General features: G+C 49.3%; 2 protein-coding genes across 2 annotated transcripts in view; one reads left to right on the top strand and one right to left on the bottom strand.

The window, feature by feature from the left end:
• Nucleotides 1-1,549, top strand: part of LOC135809835 (uncharacterized) — an 11,606-nt gene extending 10,057 nt beyond the window's left edge. Inside the window, exons 12-13 of the mRNA XM_065323269.1 lie at nt 143-245; nt 483-1,549. Coding sequence (XP_065179341.1) covers nt 143-245; nt 483-542 — 163 coding nt within the window. The 3' untranslated portion in view covers nt 543-1,549. The remainder of the gene's footprint in view (nt 1-142; nt 246-482) is intronic.
• A 397-nt stretch (nt 1,550-1,946) lies between these two features.
• On the bottom strand, nt 1,947-9,437 carry LOC135810863 (pituitary tumor-transforming gene 1 protein-interacting protein-like). Its single transcript, XM_065324277.1, has 6 exons — nt 9,179-9,437; nt 9,022-9,068; nt 7,144-7,258; nt 6,308-6,410; nt 4,158-4,229; nt 1,947-2,310 (listed from the first exon to the last, which is right to left on the bottom strand). The coding sequence occupies exons 1-6, from the start codon at nt 9,249-9,251 to the stop codon at nt 2,229-2,231; spliced, it is 492 nt and encodes a 163-aa protein (XP_065180349.1). The 5' UTR covers nt 9,252-9,437; the 3' UTR covers nt 1,947-2,228.
• Between the last annotated feature and the right edge of the window lie 2,667 nt (nt 9,438-12,104).

The following is a 12,104-nucleotide window of genomic DNA, read 5'->3' as shown; positions in this document are numbered from 1 at the left end:
CAAAACGACTCGCCCACTACGCCATGCTATAACAGTCAAAGTCCACACAGAAATTTCAATCATGTGCGTGCCTGCGCGCGCGTGTGTGTGTGTGTGTGTGTGTGTGTGTGTGTGTGTGCATGTGCACGTGCTCACATTGCAGAACACCTTCACCCCGTAGGGCGTGTGTCGTCAACTACATCGGTGACGGAGTGATCTCCAACACGGACGACTGCTTGCTGGCCGGCACCGATCCTGTTCCCAAGGTAACGGCGCAATAGGCCAATCATCATTCAGGTTACTCATAACTGTTGTAAAATAAAATACACACCTGACAATCTGGCTTCGTTCTTATAGCACGTTCTTAGAAACAATTCGGACTGGATCATATGTATCCCGAAAGCTGCCGGAAAACCGACACCGCTGTTCTTCGGTGCGATACTCTACTCTACCTCCATTTCGTACTGAAAGGTATTTTATTGCTGGTTCTGCCTCCTATGCAGGGTGAACGAGTCCAGGGCCGCTTCTTTCCCGTTGTCTTCGACCCTGCCTGGGCTAAATGACTCTCCTCGACTGCACGCTACCAGTGGAGCGCACAACCCAAGGCTCGCGTGATCACCGGTATGGTCGGAGCCTAGGCTGCACTCCGTGCTGTTCTGTGTGGGTGCATGTGTGTGCATGTTCACGAGCAACTCTCTGTCGGCCTTGTTATTGTTCCTCTCTCTCTGTCTGTCTGTGTTTATTTCGGTCTCAGCACGATGTACCCCCCCCCCCCCCCCCTTATTTCTTGGCCTAGCAGACAGAAGAAGGGCACCGGAGCTCTCTTCCTCGCAGTACACGCACGTCTGCATGTCTACACAATTTTTTCTTGCCACATCACATCCACACATCAGCAGTTTCTGCACCTGTATACTGGGCATCCTCCTCCTCCCCCCCCCCCCCCCCCACACGCTTATAGACCTTATTCGATAACGTGACTTTTGGACTCGCCTCCAGGGATTTGTCATAAGCTAGGGCACGCGTACGAGAAACGAGTGGCAAGAAAGGCCCAGTTTGTACAAAAGAGTAGCAAAATACCGGTATTTATCCACTCCTATGTTCGCACACAGAGTCCACTGTGCACTGAGCGCAGATCTCTTGCCACTCCCTGGTTCCCGGGACCCCGGTTCACGTGATTGTGACGTTTATCGAATAAGGTCTATAGATTGAAGTTATTTCTTGGCCTTGCATACAGAGGAAGAAGGGCACCGCTCTGGATCATTGTGAGTATTATTGTCTCTTCATAGGTTTGTTGGTTTGTTCTCAAAGTTCTAATCGTCCCACTTCTGGTGTCCCATTTTAGCTTTTTTTCTCAGCTTCAACTTCACAATCCTATTAATTTTTCAAAGTACACGTATTTCGAATAATTCTACCTCTCATTCTCCCTGTCATAGGCACAGCATATTTTAAAGTGGTGGGACTGGTTCCTGCCGCTAACTTTGAATCAGTGCTTCATGCATGTCATCACAAAAAAACTACTGATATTTTGCAATTTATGCCGCGGAAGCTGGCTCTTCCGCGTGAAAATGTCTGATTCTGTGTTTTTTTGGAGAGTGTGTGATACGATGACCAGCAGCTGCCCACAGAATGGCAGCTCACAATAGCAAAAATTCCTAGATTGCCTAGAGTGCTCCACACCACAAGGATGGAGCAATATAAGTACCACAAAGTCAGAAGACAACCGAGAAAACCGGCTACATCATTGTTGTAACGCTGCGTGTCCTGCACGTAACAAAGCTAAGGCACAAATTCAGCTCTACAATTAAATAGTTTTAGCTTTAAATACTGTGAGCAAGTGTCATACATTGCACATGCAGACACATCATGCAAGCACCACCATGCCTCCATGGCATGGATGCTCACACAAGGGCATCACCCCTCCTCCTCCTCCCCCCCCCCCCCGGATCACAGGCAGGCAGTGGCACAGTTGTCGAGCAGCGCAATATCTATAATCACACTTGTGCGCAGACAGAAAACTAGCGGCGAGAAGTTTTTTAAGACTTGTGCTGTAAGAATAGTACTTTATGCAGCCATAGCAACCGACTAATACAATAAATACTTCTAGAGGTGGACTTGAACAAGACACCTGTAATAGGGATGGAACGAGGGCCAACAAACGGTAGAAAATAGTTACGGAAAGAGACGACGACATGGCAAGGTTGCCATGACGACCTAGAAGTTACACAATGTCCGCAAACCCAGCAGCAAATCTACATCTTCTGGTAGCGGTCCTCGGTGCCGAGGCCATACTTCTTGCGGATGTCATCGATGCGAGACTGACGCTCCTGACGTCTGTGCGTGCAAGAACACACACGCGCGCGCGGGACAGACGAAACAGAAAAGGAAAGATGCGCAATTAGTGCAAGAACGCCCATGGTGCAGTGAAGCGAAACGGCCCTAGGAGGAATGTTGGTGCGTGCAGTCGTGTCAACTGTGCGAACTCATATGTTAACGCACAGATGATGCAGACGACCACGTGTAGATAAGCCAACACTGCACAATGGACCCGTTGCGCAATGGCGTAATGTGTACCATAACCACCCTTCACAGCCACCCGGGCATGGTCGTCTGGGGTGTTGAACAGTGCATACCGGATCCCAGCGTACTCCGCCGCATCACGCATACATGCCATATTTGGCAATGCACAATGGGTGGATTATGTCCGCAGCCGGGGCTACCCTGACAGGCATGCTCGTAACACAACCACTTCAAGTAAAGAGAAGATCTGACAGGACCTCGCAGACGCTCGACTCCGCCGCATCAAAAGCTATCGAATCTGCTCACTCCAGTTTCCAAGAGTGCAAATTAGCCCAGTCCCGAAATCCTGACTTTGGGGGCTCATGCACAAATTGGATATCACAGAGATACCACTATAAAATTTAGTATATTAAAAGGGAAGAGTAAGGGCTCAATGGACTGGTCAATCACAAATCAGACCTGACTCACCGCAGCAGCAGTTGAAACCAGAGAGTCGTAAAATACCGGTATTTTACGACTCTCTGGTTGGAACACTACTAAAAGTACTGTAAGTGTACAAATTTTCGGCCCATTCAAGTTTCGGCCGCCCAGGGCTAAAACTAGGGGTGAAAGTTGGCACTGAGATCCCGAGTTCGAGTACTCTGATTTTCTCCGATCGAATATTCGAGTATTCGAGTATTCTTCATCTCCTAAAAATTGCACACCAAGGGCCTTAAAATCACATGATAAACAACCCTGATTGAACCGAGTAGCAGTCATTTTTCTGGGGTATATCGGTTCGTGGGTCATTTGGGCTCTCTCTACTCGTTAACAAATGTTCACCGCACAGTCTGCACCTCAATATCTGCCGACTGCTGCTCTGAAACTGCAGATTTCTGTGATAAATGCATGCACCATGTATGAACGAGTACTCTGATTTATTCCGAGTACGATTATTTTTGAAAAAACCGAGCGAGTACTCGAGTACTCGGTATAATTGTTTCACCCCTAGCTAAAACCCATTTCGGCCGCATCAAATTTTCCGCCCGTACTGCTGCCGCCCGTATACACCGTCACACCGAACCTTGCAAAACAAAATTTCGTCTGGAACAAGCTTTCGGCCAAACACGACCAGGCCGAAAATAGCCAAAATAAACATGCGCCGAATATTTGATGACTTTACAGTAGTAGCATTGTAGAGGCAGAAAATTTCGCCGGTCAATAATTTCGTCCAACTCCAAAGAAAAGGAGTTCGTCCGGTTGAAAATTTCGTCCATGGATCATAAGAGTGTATAGAAAAGCTGGGGAAATGGACATTAGTCCTACATTTGATTTAGTCCAAAAGCTCCTTGGACGAAAAAGACGAAATTAAATTCCAGACGAATATTTCTGCTTATACTGTACAGTAGTTGCCATGAAGCAGAACAATGGTCGAATGACCGTGCAAGAAATCACGGAGCACTCCCTGCACCAGGGTATTCATTCTCTGGGATTTGCTACCCGCTCTGGCTGCTGCAGTCTTCGGGGTGGGAGTGTTCAGAATCAGAACACGCGCTGCGCACTCCAGAGCTAGTGCGAACCAATCAAACGCCCCTGCTCTAGACGGTTGCGCTCCGGGTCATCCCAGTCAAACACACCCAGACTATTCTGAAAGCAGAAAAGGCGTCAGAGAACACGCTAACCTTTCTTCTTGACGGCGAGTGCGATCAGCACGGTTGGTGCGGTCTCTCTCATTCTCACGACGGAATCGGCTGCTGCATGCCAGAGAATAGAACACAACGCACACACAGAAGGACATCAAATTCAAGATCTGGAACGGTGATGTGTATTTGTGTGCATGTGCGCGTGTGACGCGCATGATACTGAAAAAGGCACTCAGTCCTCAAGCTGCTTGGGTACGGAGTGTCTTTTTCAGATATCGCCGTTTCCGGCTGGGAAGCAGGGTCTATCTGGCCATCGGTGTGTGTGTATGTGTGTGTATGTGTGTGTATGTATGTATGTATGTATGTATGTATGCATGCACGAGGACAGAGCGATGAAACAAGCAAAGTTTGTCTGAAACCGGTGGCCGGAGCTTCGGTCTGCCCCGTTACATGGCGCAGCACAGTGCACAGCTGAACGTGCAAGGCCAGCAAAGACCAGTCAAGGTCTGTTAAGTGCAGTACGTGTGGCTACTGGAGTTACTCCTGCCGAGGCTTGACGAAGCAGCGCTGCGGCTGACTTGCACTGCAGCCCAGCAGCCAGTCACGGCGACAGCAGCGGAACTTTGCAGACAAGCAGCAGTTTAAAAGATGGGCCAAGGTTGACATGCCACGTGGGCCAGCATCTTTCAAGTCCATTGGTGCATGGAGAACTTTACACAGGTGCAAGTAAGGCTGGCTTACACTTCACCTGCAGTGGCACCACCAACTGAGTGCCCAACACGCGACAGGATCTTTCGCCAGACAAGCGGCCGGACACACCACAGATGCAGCGGAGATACTCGGGTGCGTAGCCCGCATGGGGCACGTACAACCCCCCCCCCCCCTAAAAATGTCGACCTAGGTTCAATATGCACCTGATGACCATGAATGACATGCACTAGCCATCCTACATATGATGCGGCTATGCACTCCCCTCCCCCTAAAAAGGGGGGACCAGCTACATCCCCTAAGGGGGGGGGGGGGGACCAGCTACACCACTGATACTAATCAACCTACTGCTGCTGATACCAGCGACATACTGTTATTAGTACTAGGGCTGAGTCGGGTAGCATCTTCTTCGGGTATCGGGTAGCACGGGTACCCTATCGGGTAATGTTTCCATGGTAACACCACAATGCACCCCTTCCCTTACACACTGGGTAGACATGCGGAGTATTACATGAATTTGTACTCGCTGTCATCTGCGACTTTGGGTTTTTCTGGTACTATTCCGTACCCGTCCAAGCGAGGTCCTCACGGGTAGCACGGGTACCCGACTGCCCGTGCACACCACTAGTTACTATAGAGTGAAGTACTGGTTAGCTCATTCTTCTTCTTCTTCTTCTTCTTCTACTACTTCTACTTGTATCAACCGGAAGGGAAAGCAAGGCGATAGCAGTACTAGTGCACACTTAAAATGTGGATTTCAACAAGCCTGAGGCCTACGGTATTTCTTAGTGTGGTTGTATTTCTGTCTCCAAGAAAACTGGTTGTGCTTTTATGTGCAACATGCTACCTGTCACGGGTAAACTGCACACACACACACACACACACACACACACACACACACACACACACACACACACCTGTTCTGTAGAGCCACTACCACTAGGGTCACGTGGGCCCCGGAGGGGCAGCAGAGAGAGAGAAAGAGCACGCCACCTGATGGCGCTCCAGATGCGAGACTAGTCGGAACCGGCGAGAGCAGACACTCTGCTCTCGCACACACACACACACACACACACACACACACACACCATTGGACGCCCATCGTCGGAGGCGATGATAGCGATGCTACAGCAGAAGCCATAGCAGCTTGTGCTGGGATTGCACCATTCAACAGCTTGCACACACACACACACACACACACACACACACACACACACACACACACACACACACACACACACACACACACACACACTTGTACTTATTGCTCACTGCCAAAACTGGTCACGTGGGTCTCCCCGGGAGAGGGGAGAGAGACTCAAAGGGAATCTTGGAAAGATGACTCAATTGGCTATTGAACCGCCCAACGGCCGACACCCCCTGAAATCCCCCAAACTCTGGGTGGACTTGAAAATGATCCCACTTATGGGCTTACCACACCTCAGTAAGTGGGTGACACACACACACGCGTATGTCCCTACCTGGATCCAGATCGGCAGCAGCAGCAATAGATCATAACTCCGAACAGGATGACGACGAGACCAACCACGACGGCCACCAGGATGAGAAGAGTGAGTCCAGTCACTGTGAAACGAGAGAGAGAGAGAGAGAGAGAGAGAGAGAGAGAGAGAGAGAGAGAGAGAGAGAAAAGAGGGAGGGAGAGAGAGAGGGAGAGAGAGAGAGAGAGGGAGAGAGAGAGATAGCGATAGAGGCATGGAGAGAGAGAGAGGCAGACAGACAGAGTGTGTGTGTGTGAGAGAGAGAGCTCGTATCAGTCAAGTGACTGGAAAAGAACATCTGGGTTCTCACGAAAGCAACATAGCGGGGAAAACCAATATCACTGTCCCTGAAGCCTTTGTCTTAGCCCAAAACAGACATGAATGGAATCGTGTCACTATTGGTAAGATCAAGAGTACATAAACCATAGTGTGCAACTGTGCATATCAGATCTGAAACAAAGCAGTTTGTGCACAACGTCACCCTGATGAGGTCAGCCAAGCTGCGATTTGTGTACAGCTCAAATTTTCGTGTTTCACAGCCCGAAAATCAGCCAAGTTTGCATGATTCTAGACGTCCTGTTTTAGGATTTTGGTGCTTTTGTTTGACTGCGTACGCTGCGTACATCCGCTGAAAAGTAAATTCACCAGGCTATCCGTATTAAAAAAAACCGACATCAGGACAATCTCAGTGACATGCACCACCGTGACTGGTTACGCAACTTTGCACCGTACCTGTGGCTTACCATGCCGTCAGAAATGACGTACTGCACGGATTACGTTTACGGTTGCTAACGGTAACCGGTGGGCTGCAGACTTACGTTTGCAGGTTGGGTAGAGGTAGTACTTGTCTGGGCACGGGGTGGTCAGCTGGAACGTGGTGCGGGCGTTGCAACCCGTCTTGCCCTGCGATTTGAAGGCCTCGCACCAGTAGCACTGCAGGAGAACACCACCGGCAATGCCGTACACACACATGAATCAGGGTCTGCGGGCAACAATCGGGCGGTATACGCGGTATTTCCTTGGCCCGATGAAAAGCTGGCACGGCCGCCTGTGTAAAGTCAGGCGACCAAGCATGGACACGGTTGGTGTTATTGCCAGGGGAGGGGAACAGCGACTACAAGGATAAGGCCGTTGCACACTATGATGATGTAATGTGTGCCGTAATCCATTATTCACCCCAGTGTCTGGAGATTTAATATGTGGATTTTGTAGAAAAAAAAAGAAGAAAAAACATCCCACCCAGCCCAGCCACCTCTGCATGGTTGTGTGTGGTGTTGAACAGTGCATTCCTGATCCCAGTGTACTGACATGCAGTACTCAGCCCTGCCAGATTTGGCAATGTACAATGGGCTTATTCACACACACACACACACACACACACACACACACACACACACACACACACACACACACACACACACACACACACACACACACACCATTGACCATTGGACGCCCATCGCCAGAGGCGATGATAGCGATGCTACAGCAGAAGCCATAGCAACTTGTGCTGGGATTGCACCATTCAACAGCTTGCAAGGCTGAAGAATTGACCACCACTATTCAGCCTGGTCTACACCACACAGCTTTGAAGTGGCTTTTTTCTGGCCAGTGAATCCCTACTTTTTGGTCTTTTTTTTCTTCTTTTTTCCCGCACACACATCACACCACATACTCCGGCATGCACTGGCTGTTGGTAACCACCCAGGAGAATGAAAAAAAAGTCAGGAAGAGTCTGAGAAAGAGAAGAAAGACGTGTGTGACCATAATCGTCGGGAATCGAACCCGCAACCTATCGATTGGAAATCGCTGCACATACCACTGCACCATATGGGACACACACACACATACACACACACACACACACACACACACACACACACACACACACACACACAAACTCACACACAAGTGAGCGTACGCACATCCTTGAAATCCAATTCTATGCAATAATGACATCATCCTGTGAGTTGCAAATACTCATGGTTCACAAACATTTTCAGGTGCTTTGCTGTGTAGCCAACAACACAACCATGGCGTGTAGACCGGGCCGTGAGTTTCACAATCGCACGAACAACTCTGTAACCATGCATATGTTGACTCAGCATCGAAATCATAATGGGCCTTGAGCCTCAGTTGATATTTCAATTATCTCTGACAAAGGGGTTTCTGTGTGGGAACTTGGGAAGGTCCAAGCACGGAACCTTTCACTATCCAGTCAAGTTGGCATCAGCCCAGACTGCAACTGTGACAGGACTGCACCACAACTACTTCAAAAGTCAACGGCTTTTGAACGCAAAGATCAGGCCAGCTGGAGCGAACAGTGAAAATCCGACCATGCATGCCCTAGATCTGCTAGTCGAGTTACATGTACATCTACAATGCCAAACAAATTTGTCGGAGGCTGCAAGTCCAGGAGTCCGGCCGGGAAGATGGGCTTCTGAAAAGTGTAGGGTGGAGCGGAATTACAAAGCGACCACCACAAGCTAATCCTGGTCCTCCAAGTCCAAGGGTCATCGTCAGCCTGGTTCCAGAAGCGTGCCCAATACTACACAGTCGTGGCTAGTATTGCCATCAGTGGAGGACAGAAAGAAATGCATGCACTTGTGTTCGCAGGCAAACGAACACTACGCCAGAAACTTGATATTTGGTGTAGAGTTAGAAAAGCCGGGCAGCAAAAGGGCACCACCACTTACGCCGAAGCTCTTGACGCAGTCTTTGCACGATGTTCTGGTCGTACAATCTGCACGGGGGTTATCAAGACAAAAACAAAAATCGGAGACAGGTGAGGGGTGATCCTGTGTCGAAACCTCAACGGTGCAAGCATCGAGCAAACTCGAGCAAAGCTCTTACTGGAAGCAGCCGAGGCTTCGAGGACGCAGCAAGCTGCCAGGACGGCGAAAGCGAGAAACTTCATTGCCGTCATCGTGTTCTACTCAATCTTTCCTATTTCACCACTCTTCGACTGCCTGAATTGAGGCCCACTACAAACTGTTTGGGCCAAGGACTTCTCAGAGAACCCAACGGCAGCACTGCAAATCAAAGGTTGTTTGCTGCACAAAGTACAAACGGCCAGGCGGTGGACTGTGTGGTCACGTTCCGAAATCTCGTCTGTTTGCATCTTCTGATTACACTACAGTCGACTGGGGTCCAGTCTGTACTGTGGAGTGTGGACGCGCATCCGTTGCTGCTTCGAGCCGTTGCTGCCTAGCCTACATGTACGATACGACCCGTACACGGTACGACCGCAAAGGCCAACGTGCGTACAGACTCAGTGAAAGTCGCTGGGCCATGCATGGGGTGCAGCTGCATGCTGCAGCTGGTGCGGACCCAACCGGACCCAGCTAGCTGTGACTCTGTGCGTGCTGTGACTCTGCTAGCAAGTAGCATGCAGTCACACAAGGGCCTGCGCCTAGGGAGGTTCTGCTCTACGTACACGTGTTGGGAACGCGACGCAAAGAATCACGCGAACTTTCTTCGTTCCCGTAAAGCGTAAAGTAAAGAAATGCTGTTCTGCTTGTAGCTACGTTTCACCTAGAGAAGTCACGTGGAATGTGTACTGGGAATTTTCCCTTCCATATTTGGCAGTTTTCTGCATGCAGTTGATCGATACCCAGCAAATCCGTACGCATTTTCTCTGCGTGTGCCACAACGTAGAGAGACTACCTCATATATCTCCGCGTAGAAATCTGGAGCCAAAACACGCGAAGCCGTAGACTCTAACCCAGACACCTGCTCTGGACCTGCTGCTCTCTACGTTATTTCTCTACGCTTCACGTATAGCAGAACTTCTCAATAGGGAGGTTCTGCTATACGTGAAACGTAGAGAAATCACGTAGAGAGCAGGTGTCTGGGTTAGAGTCTACGGCTTCGCGTGTTTTGGCTCCAGATTTCTACGCGGAGATGGGGTTCTCTACGTTGTGGCACACGCAGAGAAAATGCGTACGGATTTGCTGGGTATCGATCAACTGCATGCAGAAAACTGCCAAATATGGAAGGGGAAATTCCCAGTACACATTCCACGTGACTTCTCTAGGTGAAACGTAGAGCAGAACAGCATTTCTTTACGTTACGGGAACGCGAAGAAAGTTCGCGTGATTCTTTGCGTCGCGTTCCCAAAACGTAGAGCAGAACTCTCCTGAAGTTCTGCTATACCGAGCACCTTACGTAGAGACTTACGTAGCCTAAGTGAAATACCGAGCACCTTACGTAGAAACTTACGTAGCATAGCGATGTCGTTTTTCTTGCCATGTGAACACAATAATAGAAAAGCTGACAGGATCGCTTTTCTAAATGGTGCCTTGCCCTTGGTGGGAGTCAGGGCGTCGTATTTTGACGGCTCCTGATCCTTGGTGGGAGCTCTATCGCGGGAGTCGTCGAATATTTGACTTTTGTACTACACTACTTTTTTTATACACACTAGTCAGAATAACAGATGGCCCGATCAGTCACAACTTCAGTTTGTGAACTTCTTGGATTTCTGCTGGAATTCACAACAGTGTGGATCTGCTCCCGACCCCTTGTTGAGCTCTCTCTCTAGCTCTAGCGGAAAGCCAGCAATGGACTGAGAAGACTGAAGTTGTGACTGATCAGGCCAACTGTTGTTCTGACTAGTGTGTCATGGCTCTACTTTCCCGGTATCGAGCTCTCTTGGATTTCTGCTGGAATTCACAACAGTGTGACTTTTGTATTATAAATTTTGATGACTCCCTGAATGAGTGGGCATGCACTGCTGAGCCAGTACTGGCAGTACATCCTGTCAACATGTCACTCAAGTTACTATGTACTTAGTGGTTTCATGCCGGCATGCCAGGAGTGGTAAAATACAATGGCAATGGCAATGTATTTTACTCCCTGGTTCATACGAGTACTCATTGCTGTACGAGTACCATTACCGGTACTATAGACTCGATCGTACACAATACTACACAAAAAGTCATGCATAATAAACTTCTTTTTTTCGTCTCCAAGCCTCTTGTACGGGCAAAATAAACACAATTACGAGTGCAACCTCAACAGCACCGGAAGAAAAATGAGCAAAAATGGCTGTGAAAACAGTCGAGAGAGCAATGATGGCTGTGAAGACAGTCGAGAGCCTAAATGGCTGTGAAAACAGTCTAGTATGGAGCCTCGGGAGGGAGCTTTAACCGATGCTGCTCATGGCAACCGCAAATCGGGCCGAGTCATTTGCATCTGAGGGCACCGTGCCGATGGCCTAGCAGACTGGCAACAGCAGCACGGATGAGGGCAAAGCTGAGTTTACATCGGATGTAGGAGATTGTGGCAGAGTACGGCTCCTGCTTCTTGTCGGCGAGCATCGATGCCAGCCGAGCATAGAGTGCAGGGCCTGCTCTAGACATTCAACACAGCCCGGTCAGAGTGTACCTGGCGCATGTAGGCCAGCCGGGTCAAGCCGGGTTAGATCATCCGGCAGAAAAACAACCATAAAGCCTGCTCAAAACGCAGGAAAACAGAAAGGCGAATTTATGACCGGAAATCGGAAATTTTAGAGAACAAGGCAAACTATCAAAGTCCGCAAACGTAGAAGGTAAACGACCAAATCCACTGCCGCTCGTCTTCCTTTGGAAATGCGTCTTGCACAAAGCGCATGACATGGATAGACTGGCATGGTCGTAGTCCTGCCAGGGTCACGACCTTTCTTCCAAGAGTCTTGGAAAGCGTGAGTTCTTTTTCTCTTCGCTGCGGGCTCATCAAATCATCAGTCGGCTGAAAACTTGCAACTGTGTCAAAAGCTATAGCCAAAGTTACGCTTTTGACT

The sequence above is a fragment of the Sycon ciliatum genome, chromosome 2 (assembly GCF_964019385.1).
Source record: "Sycon ciliatum chromosome 2, ocSycCili1.1, whole genome shotgun sequence".
Classification (NCBI taxonomy): domain Eukaryota; kingdom Metazoa; phylum Porifera; class Calcarea; order Leucosolenida; family Sycettidae; genus Sycon; species Sycon ciliatum.
Note: the sequence above shows the minus strand (reverse complement) of the source record. Positions and strands in the feature narration are given on the sequence as shown.

Coding starts and splice junctions, on each gene's coding strand:
- LOC135810863 (XM_065324277.1), bottom strand. CDS start 9,251: ATGACGGCAATGAAGTTTCTCGCTTTCGCCGTCCTGGCAGCTTGCTGC. Junction 7,259..9,021: donor ACTGCGTCAAGAGCTTCGGC/GTAAGTGGTGGT, acceptor GTTCTCCTGCAG/TGCTACTGGTGCGAGGCCTT. Junction 4,230..6,307: donor TGCTGCCGATCTGGATCCAG/GTAGGGACATAC, acceptor TCTGGCATGCAG/CAGCCGATTCCGTCGTGAGA.